Here is a 21,641-nt window from a genome sequence, read left to right as displayed (position 1 = left end):
ATGTTGCACCACATACAACACAAACACAGCATACAAATGAAGATTACAATATGTTTAATGTGTTGAATAGAAAAATTGCATCATTTAAAAAGAAAGATTCACTTCTATCAAAAGACTCATATTTAAAACGTTTTCCTTTATCAGAATCATGGTATTGCTAATTATAATGAAATTTACAAATCAACATATTAGGCACACATCCAGTAAAAATCACAATTTGAAAAAAAAATAAAAGTCTTTCCCAAAAGAGATGTCTGTATCTACTACATAATCAACAATTCATATGCCGGATAACAATTCAGGAATGTTTAATTAAGACTGCATTAAGACTTTGTATTCTCTGTCCCTCATTATCGTTATTCTAGAAATGGAATGTAACATGTTGACGGAGATGGCATATAATGTATGTTTGTATCCTCTTAAGTCCTCCGACTAAATCACAGCATTGGTATGTCTGGCGCAGTCTAGTCCGCGGAGTCTTCTCTGGATTCCGTAGTTGGAGCGAAGTTCAGATAAAAAAAGGCGTAGAAAGCCAGAAGTAGTACCAGAATGGCAACAGCAACAAGGAACACCTCCTAAAGCAAAGAGACAAGTAGAAAAGATATATTTAATTGATTTTTGTGTTCTTTTTTACCCCATTACGCAGTCTGCATAGTAGCCCAAGGATTTGCACTGTTGCCTTCTAACAGTTGGCTACGAAGTAAACTCTGACCATGGCAACACGCTTTTTGTTTTTCCCTTTTTGAAGGTGTTCCAAAAGACATACCAGTATGTAGTGTTCCCTCGACACTGTGCTCGAATATATGAATAGTAGTTTAAGAAGTTTGAGGAAAAAAACGGATTTTCCCTGGGGCTGCTAAATGGTAAAACCCTTCTTGAGTAGTGAGGATTTAAAACAAGCAAATGTAATATTAGATATGGTTTTATTTACTACATTCTTCGAGGCCGGATCAGCCTCTTCATCAGGAAGCATTTGTATTTTACCTGATGAAGGGGCCGGTACGTCATAAAAAGCTCAGCCTACGTTTAACATATACATCGGGAGCTTTTCCTGGCATAGACGTTAGACATAGGCCCTATTGGCCTAACTATAATGTCCAAAATACACAGAGAGATCAGTGCCTGTACCGCTCATTTTATGGATTTTAGCAGAAATATTAGTGCTCTATTTCTTTAGAACGGAGAACTGATCCAGTATTTCTCACCACAGTTAACGGCTAACCTATAGACCGTAGAAGGGAATAACACATAACCACACATTTAGACTACGCATAGGGTTCATAGTCTATAAGTATGGAAACACATAGGTCTGCATAGGAGCTGGAGACACAAAAACGGCATGATGAAATGCAGCAATATAACAATGGCTGCTAAACTGCTGTAACTTGGCAGAATGCAGCCACCTGGTTCCACCACTAGGGGTCTGATCTATATGCACTTATTACTTGCATCAGTGATCTAACCAAGTAGTGATGGAAGCAGCCATTGGCATTAGTTACCTGTGTGAGGTAATAAAGGACTGATACACCTTACTAAATAAATGCAGAACTGTTTCACTCAACAATCTTCAGAACACACACACGGCGGTATACACACACACACACACACACACACGCACGCACGCACGCACGCACACACACACACACACACACACGGTGTTCTGTGCTCGAAATGTCACCACAACATGTCGCAGCTACGGCCAGTAGTTGACTGCTGCAGTCACATGTCAAACATACAGGGGGACCACGGGACTGTCAACATGGGAGCAACGGGGGATTTAAAAGGTATTTGACAATATTTATCGATACGCAGTTTATACTGGGTTTTTTGAAAATGTCAAAACTTATTTAACAAATTAAATTATTTGAATTCATGTCATTGTTGCCTATTAGTCCCCTTGTTTATGGCATTCACAGAGGAACATGAATGAAAAGATCTCGTATTTTAATGATTTTGTTTTTATTACATCTGATCTTCTCTGCCTGGAATAATTTCAAATAAATCAATTTGAATAAAAAAAAAAAAGAAGGAACAACCTAACAACCTTCAAAACACCATTTGCAGTTTAACCAGAAAAGGAAAAAAAAGGGGTAATGAATAATTCATAGCATTTGTTTATGTTCTGCTGGGATTTTCTACCTGGCTGTTCATGTTTTAGTGCTAATGGCATAAATTTGTTCAAAACATTCCAACTGTAACATACGTTTCTCTGAGGCATCGTCTTGATTTTGCATTGTGACAAGTTTTGGATAATTTCACTATTTATATTGCCCTTGTGTGAAATAAATGCACAGTTGCATTAAAGAAGCAAATTATGAATATTTACTTACATTAACAAAAAATACAAACAAACCACAAACGATTAAAACCATCTTAACGGAGCGGGAGAGAAATGTGCGTTTTCATTGCAACTAGGCCACTACTGTTTTTTTTATAATTCAGGTTTCATTTCTTTTCTTTTTTTTATTTTATACACAGCTGTTCTTGCAGGCCCATCTGGACACACAGCTACTAATCTTAAGAGGATGTATTAAGCAAGTGACACACAACTGTAGAAGCCATCTGCTTATGAGAATGGACAGCAGACCCATACAGTGTACTAGCTATTCTCAACCCACATAATGAATGTCAGAGTAGCTACATGATACAGTGCTTACAGATGTGTTTTCTTAATATTCAGGCAAACACGAGACCAAAAAAAAACAACTTTTTTTTTTCTGGCTTTCTAATCAACGAGAGAATAAAGCAGATATTCCATAGTAAACCACAGCAAGTACGTACAACGCTAACAAATTCAAAGAAGCTTTAGGGCAGGTTCACACAGTCAACATCACTAGCAAATGCTAAAGGCTACCAATTAGTTTTTCTTAGAAAAAAAAAAAAGCAGACGCTACTTTCTAAATAGTCTTGATTCAAAATCTAATTTTTGGTCTAGAGCTCCTATGCCGACCTAGGTATCCCCATGGTAACAGACTACAAGTTTGATCCTGCAGTCACGTTACTACTCCCTTCCATACTCTGAACAGTTTTTGGTGAGGTTTAAGGGAGCAATTACTTTTTGGCAAGGGGATATGTTTTATAACCTTATTCTTAAAATAAAAAAAAATGATTTAAAAACTATGGGTGGAATTTATCAACCTTTCTAATGCCAGTTTTTTATTGGCATAGAAATGTTGCAAAAGGGCCTTTTGGCCTTTTATAGAATGCCGCCCTTGCCACTATTGTGAAAACGTAGCATGGCTTCCTAAAAGGGGAGGGGGACACAGCAACCTGGCAAAATTATTATAAATTTAGGCTCGGACTACCTCCCCATCAGAGAATTGTATGTGACACAGAACTGACGACATCAAGTGCTGCGTTGCATATAAGGCCCCGACGCTGCTCGGCTTCAGAACCTTGTATGCTAAAAGAGAGGAAAAAAGAGACTCGGCGCCACGTAGTGTAGATTACATAAAGGATATGGATTGAATATTTGAACATAAAAGGTGCTCACCTTAGAGTGTTTAGTACTGGCAGGTACAACACTACAAACAAAGGTGCACTATAAGGTTGAAATTAAAGGCTGCTGCCAGGTCCAGAACGCAACAACCAAAAGACTGTTGCCAATTTTAAGCACAAATAAAGGGATAAAAAAAGGACCACAAATGGCGCCGCTAATAAAAGAGCAAAAATAAGACTAAATAATTGCGTCATTTTTCAGTCAGCCTGTGTCTGTTGCGTGAAACTCACTGCATGTTCTATTAGACTCATTTTTTTGCGGACCTTGTAGCCCATTGAAGTCTATGGGTGCTTAACAAAACACGGACAGCACACGGATGACATCCGTGTGTTGTCCGTGTTTAATGCACAAGTTACTAAAGAAATGCTGAGGGAAAAAAAACAGGAAGTGCAGAAAAACAGACATGAAAAACTGATGCAACACGGAAAGCGCACTGGTGCCACAAGGAACTGACATGCATGAAATAGGGTCAGTTTTTTTGCAGACGCAAAACAGACATGCTCGTCTGAATAAGGCCAAAAACGGACAGGCAATATATTAGACCGTGTAATAGGCATAAAGACATGGCAAGCCTTGGGGCTTTTGTTGGGACCCCGACTGCCGCCACCACCATAGGCACACCGCAATCGATGCGGTGGTGTTGATGAGGAAATAAAGGAGCCCTCCTCCACTGTTAATCTCCTTAGATGCAACGGTCGCTATTGACCGCTTTGGACAGCCGACACCTGCTGCTGATGTCCCGGCACGGCTTCTGTGCCATTAACAAGACGTAACTGTACGTCGAGGTGTGGGAAGTTAGTCCTCACCATGACGTAGTTACATTGTGGTGTGTGAAGGGGTTAAATTCAGATTAGTAACTTGAATTTATACGCGGAGGAGCACATTCATAGGCTTCATGCAAATGGATGAGTAATGAGGAATGATGACGAAGCTCCTGTTTAATCTATACGCCACCAGGATACCTGGTAGTTGTCCTGGCACTGTATACGAGGTATGGACGAGAGTGGCTTAGCGGTGAATAATGCGTAGGTCATCAAACTTTTGTATATGGGTTCATATGTATTGATTGTAAGGAGCGGACATATTATTCTGCTGTCGGATTCCCGCTAAAATGAACGCAACTATTGAAAAAAGTCTTCAAGTTGTTGCCAATTGCTAGTTATTTAATTGTACATCCACATACTACAGTAGCAAGTGTCCACCTACCTGAATGTCCGAAGCAGAGGAGAAAAACAACAACTGGTCGTCTCTGTGCAGTCTAATTGTTTGTAATCTGTAACATATGATTTCCCTATTATTGCACAGTAATCGCAATGTTTACTACTTAATGTACTGTACAGCATTTGACGTCGTTAGCAGAGAGTTAATACAGCCAGAGGCACAGTGAGTGCGAGAGATAAGCCGTGCTTCTTCCCATCTCTACATGGCAGGCTTGCAGATGCTCCAGCCGTGAAGCTGCCACTTGTGATGCCAAGCAACCTGCTGCTTTGATATCCATGTCGCCTATTCCAATGCATCCACAGGGGAAATGGTATAATGGCACACACTGGTTGATGATGGCAATCAATCTCAATTCTCTTTTTCTCTCCAAAACACACAAACTTGGATCGGACGTGATCTTGGAAGAGCGCCACAGAATCTCCCAGAGCAACAGTGATTAAGGAATAAAGAAAGATAAGAACTGCATTTGATTGCTTTCAAAATGCAAATGCTGGTGAGGTGTCAATAACCCATTCATCTCCAAACTCCGTACACAAAGTTGTAGTCTTTGTGCAGGCAAGAACATCTTATTAAAAGGTACGGCATATCCAGTCATATATACTTACCCAATTAAAGGAGAAAGTATGTAGGAGACATTGGCCACTGGGCTCTAGAATTAAGATCTAACATCCATATGTAACCCAAGAGTCTAAACTTAGGATGTCCCAACATATATGAATTCTTCTTGCGAAGAGGTAAAAAAATAACAGTAAAACTCATCTAGTTTAAAAACAAATTAAAAAAAAATCTATATATATCACACGTTACATAAACTGGATTATAAAAAAAACAAAACAAAAAAATAATAATTTATAGCTTGAATTTATCCTTTCCTTCACTATATAATATCAAATGAACTGAATTAGCAAAATTTCTGAATATTTACAGATATTTCAGTAGCCAAAATATACGTACTGAAAAGTTAAGATTGGATCTAAATTTTTATATTCAACAGAATTTTCCTTCAAGGCTCGAAACCGAAGTTAATAGAATATTCCATTAATCTTCCACCAATTTTACTAAAATGCGATATTAAATATTGGCTAAAATTATTGGGGCAGAACAGTGACCAAGCGCAACATCGGCGTGAAGGGTTGGAGGAAACCCACGCAAACACAGGGAAAACATACACACTTAGTACTGATTGGTTAGTCGGTCCTTGTGTGTTTAAGATAGGGAAATTAGATTGTTACCTTCATTGCAGACAGCGATTGATGCGAATGGTGAGAATATCTGTACAGCGCTGCAGAGTTGTCACAACATAACATTGCCACCGCAAGGGGTTTACATTTAATTTTTTTCCTCCCTACTTTCCAATAGCCATAACTTTTATTTTTCCGCCGATATAGCCATATAAAGGCTTGTTTATTGCTAGAGGATTTGTAATTTTTCAAGGCATCATTTATTGTTCCATATAATGTACTAGGAAACCGGAAAAAAAAAATCTTCGTGGGGTAGAATGGGAAAAATAAACAGTAACTCCGCCATTGATTTTTGTTTTTATGGTGTTCACCATTGGGTAAAAACAAGACGATAACTTTATTCAGCGGGTCAATACGATTGTGGTGATGAAACAACAAGTGGTTTGTAGATCAAGTGGAGTTCCAAAAACCAGATTGATTTACTGTGTTGTGTGTGACAAAGTGGGGGGCCATTGTATGTGATATATGTATTGATTGCTTGCTTGCTACAAAGTTTGCAAAAGTGACATTATTTAAAACCATTTTTCCCTTGCAGTTTCCTTCCTGAGTAGCTGATTAAGGGGGAGGGGTTAGCTGGTACCAGGTGCTATAAATCAGGCCTCACTACTCTGTAGAGCCTGCTCTGTGGCTGGAAACAACAAGTGGTTTGTAGATCAAGTGGAGTTCCAAAAACCGGCGTTGAAAAGAGGAGTTAAAGTCCCAGTAAGTGCTCTTCTACTTCTTTTTCTTTTTGATTAACACCTGTTCGCTGTTTTTTTTGTAACTTGGATAATGGATAGCAAGATTGGAGGTTTTCTTCAGTGCACAGTTTGCCATATGTATGCACGACTGGAGCCGGAGTTCCAGGGTGAATATCTCTGTGGCAGATGTGAGCATGTTGTTCACCTGGAAGCTCGTATTAGAGATCTGGAGGAGCAGAATGCAACACTGAGGAGGATAGACAATCTTGAGCTGAGCTTGCTGCTCACGGAGCATGCAGTTAGTGGGTTACAACTGGAGGGTGAAGACATGGGTGAGCAGGATCAGGTAAGTAGCTGGGTTAATGTAGTTAGGGGCAGTAGAAAGGGGTCAAAGAAAAGGAAGGCCGATCCGGTTTTTGACATTCCAGGCAAAATTGCCAAGTTGGGTGATGATGCGAGGGTGTCAGTCTCAGAAATGGCAGCCCTAGTGGATACTGATCTCCCTAACAGCCGGGAGAACAGCCCAGCTAGTAGTCGGCGGGATGGTAATGCAGGTAAGCCAAGACAATTGATAGTCGTAGGGGATTCTATAATCAGGAAGACGGATAGAATAATTTGTCGCCAAGACCACCTCAACCGAATGGTTTGCTGTCTCCCTGGTGCCAGGGTTCGGCATGTGGTGGAACGGGTGGACAAATTGCTGGGAGGGGCTGGTGATGATCCAGCTGTCGTGGTCCATGTCGGTACCAACGACAGAATAAATGGTAGGTGGAGGAGCCTTAAGAATAATTTTAAAGAACTAGGCTACAAGCTGAAGGGAAGGACCTCCAAAGTAGTATTCTCAGGAATACTGCCTGTGCCATGCGCATCACAGGAAAGACAGCGGGAGCTCAGGGAGTTAAATGCATGGCTGAAGTCTTGGTGTAGAGGAGAAGGATTTGGGTTCCTAGAGCACTGGGCTGACTTTTCATTGGGGTACAAACTGTATTCTGCAGATGATTTGCACCTAAATGGAAGGGGGTCCGCTGTGCTGGGGGAGAAAATTCTAGCTGGGGTGGCGGAGTATTTAAACTAGGGCTGAGGAGGGAGGTCAATGTAGAAAAAAAAGGGGTAGCCAGGTTAGAGAGGGGTCAGACTATATTGGTGGGGGGAGAAACAGAATGTGGGGAGAGGACTAGACAACAAGATAAGGAGATCCTTTCGTTACAAAACATCAGTGTAAATAAAAAGGCCCGATTAATGTCAAATCACATTTCTGATAATAAAAGTGAAAAACTGACAGGCAAGTTAAAGTGTATGTTCACAAATGCCAGAAGTCTAGCAAGCAAAATGGGGGAGCTGGAGGCCTTGATACTGGAAGAAAATATAGATATAGTTGGTGTTGCTGAAACATGGCTGGACTCTTCACATGACTGGGCTGTAAATCTACAGGGTTTTACACTTTTTCGGAAAGACAGGACAAATAGGAAAGGTGGTGGTGTATGTTTGTATGTGAGAAATGATATGAAGGCGAGTGTGAAAGAGACAATAGTGGGTGAATACTGTGAGGAGGTTGAAACCTTGTGGGTGGAACTAGAAAGGGAGGTAAACACTGAAAAAATTACTTTTGGTGTAATCTATAGACCCCCCAATATAACTGAGGAGATGGATGTTCAGCTATATAAACAGATGGAGCAGGCTGCACAGGCGGGTACTGTAGTGATAATGGGAGATTTTAATTTCCGGGATATTAATTGGTGTCATGGTTCGGCTTCAACTGCAAAGGGGAGACATTTCCTCAACCTGTTGCAGGAAAATTTTATGGGCCAGTTTGTGGAAGACCCGACTAGAGGTGAAGCTCTGTTGGATCTGGTCATTTCTAATAATGCAGATCTTGTTGGGAATGTCAATGTTCGTGAAAACCTCGGTAACAGTGATCATAATATAGTTACATTTTACCTATACTGTAAAAAACAAACGCAGGCTGGGAGGGCAAAAACATTTAATTTAAAAAAAAAGCCAATTTCCCCAGGATGAGGGCTGCAATTCAGGATATAGACTGGGAAGAACTAATGTCAAATAATGGGACAAATGATAAATGGGAGATTTTCACATCTACTTTGAGTTATTATAGTGCAAAATTTATTCCTATAGGTAACAAGTATAAACGACTCAAATTAAACCCCACATGGCTTACACCTTCTGTGAAAGGGGCAATACATGACAAAAAAAGGGCATTTAAAAAATACAAATCTGAGGGTACAGCTGTAGCCTTTGTAAAATATAAAGAGCTTAATAAAATCTGTAAAAATGTAATAAAATTAGCAAAAATACAAAATGAAAGGCAGGTGGCCAAGGATAGTAAAACAAATCCTAAAAAATTCTTCAAGTATATAAATGCAAAAAAGCCAAGGTCTGAACATGTAGGACCCCTAGATAATGGTAATGGGGAGTTGATCACAGGGGATCAAGAGAAGGCAGAGTTACTAAATGGGTTCTTTAGCTCTGTATATACAACTGAAGAAAGAGCAGCTGATGTAGCCAGTGCCAGTGCTGTTAATATATCAGTTGATATACTGAATTGGATGAATGTAGAGATGGTCCAAGCTAAATTAAATAAAATAAATGTGCACAAGGCCCCGGGACCAGATGGGTTACACCCTAGAATTCTTAAAGAGCTTAGTTCAGTTATTTCTGTCCCCCTTTTCATAATATTCAGAGAATCTCTAGTGACTGGTATAGTGCCAAGGGACTGGCGCAGCGCAAATGTGGTGCCTATTTTCAAAAAGGGCTCTAGGTCTTCCCCAGGTAATTATAGACCAGTAAGCTTAACATCCATCGTGGGGAAAATGTTTGAGGGGTTATTGAGGGACTATATACAGGATTATGTGACAATAAATAGCATTATAAGTGACAGCCAGCACGGTTTTACTAAGGACAGAAGTTGTCAAACTAACCTAATCTGTTTTTATGAAGAGGTGAGCAGAAGTCTAGACAGAGGGGCCGCTGTGGATTTAGTGTTTTTGGACTTTGCAAAGGCATTTGACACTGTCCCCCATAGACGCCTAATGGGTAAATTAAGGACTATAGGTTTAGAAAATATAGTTTGTAATTGGATTGAGAATTGGCTCAAGGACCGTATCCAGAGAGTTGTGGTCAATGATTCCTTCTCTGAATGGTCCCCGGTTATAAGTGGTGTACCCCAGGGTTCAGTGCTGGGACCACTATTATTCAACTTATTTATTAATGATATAGAGGATGGGATTAATAGCACTATTTCTATTTTTGCAGATGACACCAAGCTATGTAATATAGTTCAGACTATGGAAGATGTTCATGAATTACAGGCAGATTTAAACAAACTAAGTGTTTGGGAGTCCACTTGGCAGATGAAGTTTAATGTAGATAAATGTAAAGTTATGCAACAACCTGCATGCATCATATGTCCTAGGGGGAGCTACACTGGCGGATTCACTTGTTGAGAAGGATCTGGGTGTACTTGTAAATCATAAACTCAATAACAGCATGCAGTGTCAATCAGCTGCTTCAAAGGCCAGCAGGATATTGTCGTGTATTAAAAGAGGCATGGACTCGCGGGACAAGGATGTAATATTACCACTTTACAAAGCATTAGTGAGGCCTCATCTAGAATATGCAGTTCAGTTCTGGGCTCCAGTTCATAGAAAGGATGCCCTGGAGTTGGAAAAAATACAAAGAAGAGCATTGAAGCGAATTAGGGGCATGGAGAATTTAAGTTATGAGGAAAGATTGAAAGAATTAAACCTATTTAGCCTTGAAAAAAGACGACTAAGGGGGGACATGATTAACTTATATAAATATATTAATGGCACATACAAAAAATATGGTGAAATCCTGTTCCTTGTAAAACCCCCCCAAAAAACAAGGGGGCACTCCCTCCGTCTGGAGAAAAAAAGGTTCAAGCAGCAGAGGCGACAAGGCTTCTTTACAGTGAGAACTGTGAATCTATGGAATAGTCTACCGCAGGAGCTGGTCACAGCAGGGACAGTAGATGGCTTTAAAAAAGGGTTAGATAATTTCCTATAACAAAAAAATATTAGCTCCTATGTGTAGAAATTTTTCCTTCCCTTTTCCCTTCCCTTGGTTGAACTTGATGGACATGTGTCTTTTTTCAGCCGTACTAACTATGTAACTATGTACTATGTAACTATGTAACTTTAGGTTTTACTACATTTACAATGAAAAAAATAAATAAATGGTTAAGAAAAAATTTGTGTCGCAATACTCTGAGAATTTTTTTTATTTTTCCATAGATCGAGTGGTGTGAGGGCTTGTTTTTTTTAGGCTCAAGCTGTAGCTTTTATTGGTAGCATTTTGGCGTACATGAGACTTTTTGATTGCGGCGACAAAAATAAATACATAAAAATAAATTCTGCAGTTTCTAAATTTTCTTTTTTGTACAGCGTTCACCATGTGGGTCAAATAATGTTATATTTTAATAATTCTGACTTATACGGATGTGGCGATACCAGTTTTGGTTTTTTACATAACTTTTGGGGAAAAAGGGCAATTTTATATTTATTTTTTAGAAATCTTTAACAGTTTCTTTCCTTTTTTTTTTTTTTTAATAGTCCTTTAGGGGACATGACAATGATCGGCACTCAGCAATTGTGTTGCGGGTGAGCCGATGGGCTGTCAGAGGGGCCAGCCCCTTTCTCTTTAGTAGTGTAGATGCCAGGATCGCTATTGAATGCGGTATTCTACACTAGGAGCCTTGTTTCTAGAGAATTGCTCTGTATACGTAGAGCAGGCCAGAGCCTGTACAGCTACATACTAAAAAAGAGAAGTACAGGTTCCATGCCAGTGTGTTGAACCCTTATTTGTTGGGTGTACACATACACAGAAAGATAAAATGTTAGCACATACCCAACCACTGAAAAAAAAAACAGTGCAACCTCTAGAACAAACTTTGTCACAATGTGCGCAACATTTTCAAAGATGGCCTACATTTTTGGCTTGCACGTAAGGGCCTGTTCACATCACCGTTCGCTTTCCGTTCCGGGGTTCCGTCTGAGGTTTCCGTCGGGTGAACCCCGCAATGGAAAGTCAAACTGAAACCACAGCTTCCGTTTCCGTCACTATTGGTATCAATGGTGACGGAAACATTGCTAATGGTTTCCGTTCGTCACCATTCCGGAAGGTTTCCGTTTTAACGACGGAATTAATAGCGGAGTCAACTGCGGAACGGAGAGCCAACGCTGATGTGAACAGGCCCTAACATGTCAGATCCAACGTAACAGTTTAACTCTCCTACCTGGTAAAGCATTGGTAAAAAACACATATGTGACTGCAGAGATTGGCACAGGACTGTGTGTATGCATTATAAGGGCACTTCGGTTAGAACCTCTGTATGGCCACTGTTGTAGCTTGGATAATTATATGACTTATACATTGTGTATGGGTACTGTTGTAGCAGTAACTACACTGCTATGTGATTGGGACTACGTTATTCACATTGCTATGTGGTTGTTACAATGGTTTGGGCAATTCTACATTGAAGCCATTTAACTCTAATATTTGGCCTACACGACTTCATCCTAAAAGGTGGTACCACAAAGTAAGTACTTTGTGATCCTAGTGCGGGGGATGGTTGCCGTGAGCACTACTGTTTGTCACAGCTCATGGACATTCTTTGCATCATTAGCTCAAGGCACAGGATTATCTTGATGTTCATACTGTTTTTCGGTCGTGTGGCCAGGATAATAGGGGTTGGGTAAGGGATTGCATATATACAAAACTATTTTCCGGTGGCGTGTGATTTTATGCTTCCGTGATTGAGGTTCCACAATGGCAGCTAGCGATTTTTGTGACTTTGAAAAAAGTAGTTAACTGGATATGCCTTAATATTTACATATTTTTGTGTGTAAAGCAACCTGCACAATACACCTGTCAGAGAAGTCTGTTCTCTTGCAAGTTGTGGGAAAACTGTGGTACAATCACAACTGTGAACTTAAATGTTTCCTTATAGAAAACAAGATCGTGGACGACGTCGCTAGCATTACAAAAGGTCTGACTGTGCCTGGACTTTATGCCATGGTCACAAGGTCACCTGTGATCATTGAGGTTGTGTTGCGGTAATCCCATACAGGACTACATGTTGTCAATATAGCCCAAGCGTAAACATGGCAGTTGGCTCTAGGTCAACCATCTCTGGGTGGCAAACTACAGAGATGGATCCTACAGGATCCCCCTACCGGAAAGGGGGCTCCTGCAAGATCTAGCGTCACACAAGCCATTAAACTAGGTTGTCAAAAGATTATATGTCTAACAGAAAACCGTTTTTGGAGACTGGACTAAAACAGTACTGTGGCATAGTAAAGAACAGAATGCAAGCAGCTTGCCCATTATATATTATGATTTACAATTGGCTTCAGCTAAAGGCTTGGTAACATAAGGTTAATTGCTACAAAACAAGCAAATCGAACCCAATTAGTATTACTAAATCCTAATTAGGAAATCACAAGTTGTAATTAGTTATTTTAAAAAGTCATTTTAATACATTCATCTTTATTTGTTTTACAAATAAATATATAGTTTCCTATTTAGCAATTCTGCGCTGTTTCTATGACATTATTATCGAGAACAGAATTATTCTTCGGGGAAATTAAAAAGTTTTAAAATATCAAACAGCAAAAAGAAACTCTGCTGCATTAAACTGATGTGATAATAACTTTCTAATGAAGCAAACTAATTAGTGCAAGCATAAAACTTCCAACGCCACCGTGCTTGCAATCTGATTTTTTTTTTCTGGACTTTATTAATTAATTTCATAATTCAATTTTTTGTGTTCTGAAACCTCTACAAGAATATAATGACTTAGTTAGTAAGTCAGGATACAGTTAATGTATATGAAAATAGGGTTCCCAAACCATATGACTATTCGGAGACAATTCTGTTGTAATTGAGTTAATACTATACCTCAACTTTTGGGAAAGCTCTGCACAACACTTTGGAATACACCTGCAGGCATTGAAGTTAATTTAGTGAGATAAACCCTGACGTTAGCGGTTATGGCCTTGGTTACAGTCGGTGTTCCAGTTCATACAAATGTTTTTTTTTTTTTTTAAACGGTTACAACTCACATTACAAGTACTTCAAACGTGTAACATAACATAAACAGGACCTCTGGTATAATAAAACGGACTCGTAGGTCTGACAGAAAGCAGTGTGAGAAAAGGAAGTCCGGTCCAATATATGTAAGCACTATAATACAGAACAATAAACAACAAAAGTTCGTATGGCAACTCTGACATAGAAGAAGGAACGGGGGGGGGGGGGGATACAAAAATTGTACATTCAAAAAAAAACCAATTATATGGGTACAATGGTAAGAAAGAGCCAATCATTATCTAAACGCTCATATTATTCAAGTTATGGTCCATACGGTACTTGCTCCAATTGTTCCAAGTGAACAAGAACTTCGGTCTCAAATAACTTTCTCAAGCTAGAAACTCTTCTAGATGGTAAAGTGGCTCAATGTCCTCTATCCACTCCTGAATGGGAGAAAGGTCAGTAGAATGCCAGTCCACGGGCATTAGAAGTTTAACCGCTGCCAACAACTACATTGGGAGCTTATGCTTGGCAGATCTGGGGGGCCTAAAGCAAAATCAGTTCTGGAGATAGCTTAAAGGCTATGTATACCTTTGTAGTTAATTAATTTTTTTATTAAGTCTATGGTGATTGGACTTTTATTAAAAGTGTATTTTACTTTTTATGATATAGCTTCTATGTATCCTCTATGCATCTTCAGGACGCAGATACAGTTGAATCCAATGGTAGAGCAGGGGACCATAAGGTCCCTGCTCTACCAATTACTATGTAATGCTGGACGTAAGGCAGTGACATCATCGTGCCGGTCTGCACCGAGCTGCACAAACCAGAGGAGCAGAGGGATCTCCTCCACCCGTCATTGGAACAGGGTTAGGAGAGTATGTATACTATTATTTTTATCAGGCACTATTGGGGGCATTACACAGTGTGAGGACAGTTAGGGTGGCATTACACTGTATGAGGGCAGCTAAAAGGGCATTATTCTGCATGGAAGTCAGTTATGGGGGCATTATACTATGTAGAGGCAGCTATGGGGGCATTATAATGTGGGAAGGGCAGTTACGGGGGCATTATACTGTCTGGAGGGCAGTTATGGGGAGCATTATACTGTGTGGAGGGCAACTATAAGAGCATTATACTGCGTGGAGGAAGTTATGGGGCATTATAATATGTGGGGCAGCTATGGCACATTATACTGTGTGGGAAGCACTATAGGAGCAATATACTGTTTGGGCAGTGTCAGTGGGTATATTATACAAAGTAGTATACAACAGGCTTAGTGGATAAATATGAATTCAATGATGCACATAGGTGGAGTGGCATGCAAAAGGGGTGTGGTCTAAATAATAATTCAATAATCGTAATAGAGGTTACACGTTCAATTAATTGTGATTTTGATTTAGGTCATAATTGCCCAGCCCTACTTGAGTGACAGCTGCAGTCCACAAGATTGCATGCAACTCAATGTATTCCTTTGGACTGCAGCTGCAGCGAATAGTTAAACTAAATCAGTAGAACTACAAAAAGTTTAGGCGTAGCCCTGGCCTTATACGGGTCAATGTTAACATGAAAGCTCGTTCCCAATCATTGCCCTGTGTAAACAGGGCAACGATCAGCCGATGAACGATCAAACGCTCATCCATCGGCTGATCGGGTCTTTTATGTGGGAAAAAACGGTTGCGAGTCAGCAGCACATCGTCCTGTCTAAACAGGGAGATGTGCTGCCGACATAATGCAAATGAATAGTAAATTAGCCATCGTTGCTCACCGTAAATAGAGCCGAGCCCCAATCGACATGCTGTATCCGCGATCGGCACTCATTTTCCCGGGCAGTATAAGTCGTGTAAATGAGAGTGAATCTTTGTAAAAAACTTAATTCCTAATTGTCATAAGTCAATTCTGGATTGTGATAATGACAACAGGCAGAACAATCTTGTGTAAGGGGATAATAAACTTGTTTTATGAGATACAAGAATTCTGTGAAATAAGATATTTGAGGTCAATGTTATTTATCCTGCCCTAGGTTTCTTGGACAACTATCCATTAGCAATAGATAGAGAAGAGGTCAGATGGACTGCGGGTTTTAATTGTTGCTAAAATGCTTTATTTTCAAACACCATAGCAATTATTTATCAATCTGCACAAAGATAATGGAAGGAATGTTCTAAGAATGGAAAGAACACAACAGATTAAAAGTTTAGAAAAGTAGTAATTTATGTACATATATTTTTTTTTAACTTGTTTAGGGTCTACGGGAAAATGTTTCATGATAGCAGAGAATAACAGGTCATAAAAGCAATAACCATTTAAATACATTTTAAAAATACAGTATGGTTTTAGAGCATGGCGTTTTCTGGAATAGATTACCAGAACTCTTTCATATCTGGAAACAATATGGGCATAATGTTTCAAATAAGAATACGAGCACTGCCAATCCATCACTGTGCCCGGAATAATAACATGTAGAACAGCTGGATGGCCCTTGACTTGTATTGTAATACTTATATAGTTAGTGCGGTTGAAAAAAAGGCATGTGTCCATCAAGTTCAGTCAGGGGAGAGAAGAGGAGGTTGATGAAAGGAAAAAGCGAAGGGGGAGGGGGATTTTCTTCCCTGAAAGTATATACTTATTTTACATAATACATTACTAGTACTACTACTTTATCATGTATGTCACTTTAAGGAAGAAAAAAAATGTTAAAGGCTATGTACACCTTTAAGGGCAATCATATTTTTAATAAAAAGGCTATTGAGTGTGAGGAGTGCAACATTCTAAATAGTTTTTAGTAAAAATTAATTTTACTTTTTGAGATACAGCTGGTCTGTATTCTCTATACAGAACAGCTGTATCGTTCGCTATTACCTGAATCTGTCAGTCCCGCGGACCTGACTGGTTCAGTGAAAGCAGGTCCTGCGTGATCCACCTGTAATCTATTACATCTAAATTATGAACTTAGATGTGATAGATTACAGGTGGATCCTGCCTGTCAGAGACACGGAAACCTGACGGGAAAAGGATTTAGTGCTAGATACAGCTGTTCTGTACAGAAAATACAGAAAAGCTGTATCTCAAAAAGTTAAATTAATTTTTAATAAAAACTATTTAAAAAGTTGCACTAATCACACGGACCAAACTTTTTATTAAAAAAAATTGCCTTTCAAAAGGTTTACATAAACTTTAAGCGTGCAAAATGAATAAAATAAGAATTATTTATAGCTCCTATGCATTAAAAAAAAAACCTCACCAGTAGAAAAGGGGCACACAGAAAAACACTATAGGATGTTTGTGATAAATTGGATTCAGATATAGAGCTATTGGTAGAATCAGATTTATTTCAGCTCCCTATAACAGAAAGCAATGTGATTTTTCTCTAATCTTTAAAAGTTTATAGTATATTCAGATTTGCGGTCTATTGTTCCTTTTATATTGGTATACATGTGGAGGTGAGGATTCAGTTAAAAAATAGCCAAAACCTATGAGGCACACGCCAAAGAGGTCTCCTATATGACCTGTACTTCGGACTGTAGCTCAGGCCACAACTTTTCAATTGGAAGAGATACTTTCCAGTCATTGTCTTAATCTAATCTCCCACTTTTAACCCCCTATTTCTAGCATGCAGTGCTCAAAACTGAACCCCACAACTTAGGCTACATTCAGACGAGCGTGTGCAACTTCAGAGGTGAAAAACATGGTGCAACGTGTTATCACGGATCCCTCATAGACTAGTCTATAGAGGGATGCGTGAAAATGCAAGAAAATAGGACATGTCCTATTTTACCACGGACCCTTCACACGTTGAAACAATGGCCGTGTGAACGGCCCCATTGAAATACGTTTCCGTGTGACGGCCGTTAAAATACAGACGAGTTACACGCTTGTCTGTATGAGCCCTTAATAATCATATGGCCTTCATCAAAGGGGATATTTTAGTTTAAGCCAAGGGGATAGTACTTGGGAAAATAATAACACTAATAGTAACACAATGCTAATCTTGTGTTCTTCACATCCAACATCGTGTTCCCTTCGCTTTTGGACTTATTAACAAACAAACAAAATAGAAGTTTAGTCTATTATTTGCATTGTAACATGTACTACTATTGTGCCGTTCATTCCATTTATCAATTTACAAGTCATATGGGTACCATAAGAATAGTTATTGTACCATTAGACTGTGTCTCTCCCAGGAAGTGTTATTCTTTTTAGTATACACCATACATACTTGATAGGTGGTGATCCTATCTCTAGGACCCCTCTATCTCAGTTGAACAGGGACCTTTGTTGTAGCGTCCACGGCCGCGGACCGTCGGGATTACTCACCCCCCGATGGCCGCAGCCATGGATCCGTGAGCGCTAGCCCGCATCTCCTCCCCAGGAGACACCAGCGCTCACTAACGCTCCGTTCTGCTGTGTCGCGCGCTTTAAGGCCGGGCACCTCCGTGCGCGCATACACCTGAAAATAATCAATTAACCGATTATCACCCTGGACTATAAAAAGGGCTCTACCCTTTGACTCATTGCCTGAGCGTTGTTGTGTTTACCCATGTTAGTCTTGCAAATGGTCCCTTAGTGTTATCCTGTTCCCAGTGTTCCCGTACCTGCTACCTGTATCCCATGCTACCGTTGTTCCTGTGGCTTAGAGAGTTGAAGTTGTGTTGTGCCATCAGTCACGCCTGCTGTGTTTCACCACGCCTGGTGCCTGCTGCAAAGGTCCCATCTGAGCGTAGCCGCTACTACTGTCTGAACTGCTACAGGTACCCTTGTGCTTGGACTATATAGACATTGACACACCACTGTTTAGCCAGCTGCTATCCCGCTACGGCCCAGTGGGTCCACATACCCACACATCGTCACACCTTTGTTCTGCTGGGAGATAAGCAGTCAGGAGTGTTGGCCAAGCCAAACATGCCAGCTATGAGAGATCGGGGTAGACTTTGGTAATTCGAATAAGTGTTTGGCCAAGAGATCTCCTATGTGTACGGCCAGATTGCCCTCATGCTGTAAAAAAATAAATTGTTGGAAGCAGTTCCCACAAGAATTGCTATCGCACCCACTGAACGGTGCCCTATACTCCCATTCGGGCGCGGTTAGAAAGTGAGTGACATACTAATTACGGATTGGCCGAAAGTCACCATATGCTCGCAGCTGTGGCTCCTTTAGGCATAGGTAGTTGGTGCTATGGCACATGCTGAAGCCCAATATTCTGAGTATCTTATAAATGCTCTTTACTGTGTGGAGACAGTGTCACTTTAATATTACAGCCCAGTTTTTAAAAACATGCATAGCTATGGAGTAACGTCCCACTTCACACAGAATTCAGGTGTTATAATGCTCTTTCACATACACTCTCAACCTGTTTTTTTCTTATTATTGCACATTCAGATAATGCCAAAAGCAACATCAGCAACATAAGAATAGTAAAGGGAGATGAAATGACACAAGTATCCTAAGGTGCAAAGCTCGGCTTTATTCTGTACTTTCTTATTTTATAATGCTAGCAGAATAAAGCCGTGCCAAAGCGCACTTGGAATATAAAGCACAAGAAGATACAAAAAAAAAAAGAGAACATCAAATCTAATTTAGAAGAAAATAAATAAAAAAGAAAGAAACATAAGGTTAATGATACATCCTTTAACAAAAATGGCAATTTCCTTTTCCTCATTAAAAACTGACACACGGCACTAACTGCAGAGATTATGTTGTGAAAACATGCTACATCGTATGGCAATGCTTGATCAAGATCTGCAGTCAGAAAAAAAAAAGAAAGCACGGTTTCATGATTAGAATAGCAAATACTGGAAGGAACCCAAATCCGTCATCTGGCAGCTGAGCAGCTGGTACAGCTTGGTAGTAATACCTTGGCATTTCCTATTAGCTAGAACTTGTAAAAATTGATTTTTCATCTGCCACATACAAGGGAAATGCTCTTCTGTTTTAACATATTTCAATATCTTTTTCTAAATAAAACATGTACAATTGCAGACAATGTGTCTGGCTGGTCTAGTTGCTGCCAGCTTCATTAGTATGGATAGATGATGGGCAAGGAGTAATTGCAATCCCAGAGTATACAGGGAAGTTCATTTGCGAGTTCCTATTTCTACGATTATTTGGTTGTGCTTGTGGCATGAACGTCAAATAAAAGGTTGCTCAGTAAAAACGGATCTATCAAGTGCCATAACACTGTGGCCCTTTAATGGATAGTCCCAACATGAATGTGACTGCTGGGCAGAACTTCTCCAGAGATGGGTTTATAATGGCCTATATGTTTTCAAAGGTTTTAATTCACCTTGTTTAGATTAGCCGTTAATTAACACACTTTCTATACGAGGGAAATAAAATATTCAAATATTTGATTGTGTTATTACAATTCTCGCAGTAGAGCAGGGAATCAGATGTTCCCAGCTCAGAGGAGAACTCAACTTCTCTGACTGACAGATTGGTGAAGAATACAGTCAAGGGAATGTAATTCCATAGGAAAAAAGTCACAATTTATGGCAATGATATTATTTTAATAGCTAAAAACAATAGGCAGAACGATCAGAGATCGAATTATGATAAATAAGGACAGAAAACAAAAAAAAAACCACATATTTATCAGAAAATTAGACATAAGAAGTGACTGGACAGGTAGCGGACACTCTAAAAGCTTGTTAAAGGAACCTGTTACCAGCATTTCACCTATTGAACTCTACTCACCCCTCGCTGGCCGCTGCTGTGAAAACTTCATTGTCGTTATTCCTTCTCCTAAACTCCTCCTCCGACCGAAAATAACGGTCTTCAAACATTTTGTGCCTTTTATGGTAATAATCCGGCAGACTCATTCGTTCCTCTTCATATACCCGCCCACCGCCGAAAACTTGCTCGCCCTGAATGCCGAAATCTTATCTGAGACAGCGCGCGTGCGCCTGTTATGTATGGTCCGACACCTTTCCCTGCTTAGTTCGGGCCTAAAATCTAGTTACTGCGCCGCTATGGTGTCCCACTGTGCACACGCACCAGAAAAGGACATTCACGCGCAAGCCAGGGATTTAATGTGTGTTGGGGGAGCCTTAAATCAAGGTTTGAGGAATGAAGATGTGACTCTTTTCAAACGAAGATATAACTCTTTTATGCTCATTAGCATACGGCACAGGAACAATATAAGACTGAATTCTAAGCTACTTAGAAGATAATTATAGGTTACATAAAAATGATTTTTCACCTACTTCCACCAGGTATTGCTGGTTTAATAGGCGAAATGCTGGTGTCAGGTTCTCTTTAAGGCCAGAAAGCTTCTAGCCTGAGATAGAGCAAGCATATACAGGTGTAGCCATCTTTAACTTGACTCTGATAACTTGCTGTAGCGTGATATCACACAACAAAAGCCATTGAAAAGTCATTGAAAAAGTCAACATAAGCGATCTAGCCATTGTTTATTTAATGCATTAAAAGTCAAGGTAAAGACGGCTACATCTGTACTGTACCTGCTTTCTGATTGTAACATATCGGTGTGAGGGAAGTGTGTTTTATTTTTACTTCACGACCAGGGCATTTAACCACTCACAGGCTGCAATAAATGCGGAATGCGGCATCGTACAGAGAAAAAACAAAAATTTAAAACCTTTTTTTTTTTTTTTCTTACACGTTTTCTTATTATATTTTATTATTCATAGAAATAAAAAGAATACAAAACTATGCATAATTGGTAACGCTGCATCCATATAACTGTGGTATTACCATAATCATAACAAGCCATAGAAGAAAGTTAACCTATTATTTATACCGTATGGTGAGCGCCGTAGCAATTTTGCCATATTTTGGGGGATTTATTTTTGTTTGTTTCCATTCCTAACCCCAAAAAATGAATAAAACTCCTTTAATACATTATATGTACTCCAAGATGGTTCCTACAAAAAAAACCTAGAACTCATCAAAATACAAATATCAAATAGCTAG

The 21,641-nt window shown here is 39.7% G+C and overlaps 1 protein-coding gene across 3 annotated transcripts in view; it reads right to left on the bottom strand.

Moving 5' to 3' along the window:
- Positions 1-291: 291 nt before the first annotated feature.
- TRIQK (triple QxxK/R motif containing) overlaps positions 292-21,641 on the bottom strand; it is a 109,042-nt gene continuing 87,692 nt past the window's right edge. For all 3 annotated transcript variants that reach the window (XM_075825982.1, XM_075825981.1, XM_075825983.1), the window contains one exon: positions 292-575. In XM_075825982.1, coding sequence (XP_075682097.1) covers positions 465-575 — 111 coding nt within the window. In that variant the 3' untranslated portion in view covers positions 292-464. The remainder of the gene's footprint in view (positions 576-21,641) is intronic.

The sequence above is a fragment of the Rhinoderma darwinii genome, chromosome 5 (assembly GCF_050947455.1).
Source record: "Rhinoderma darwinii isolate aRhiDar2 chromosome 5, aRhiDar2.hap1, whole genome shotgun sequence".
Lineage (NCBI taxonomy): Eukaryota > Metazoa > Chordata > Amphibia > Anura > Rhinodermatidae > Rhinoderma > Rhinoderma darwinii.
The sequence above is the reverse complement of the archived record's forward strand: the minus strand, read 5'-3'. Positions and strand labels throughout refer to the sequence as shown.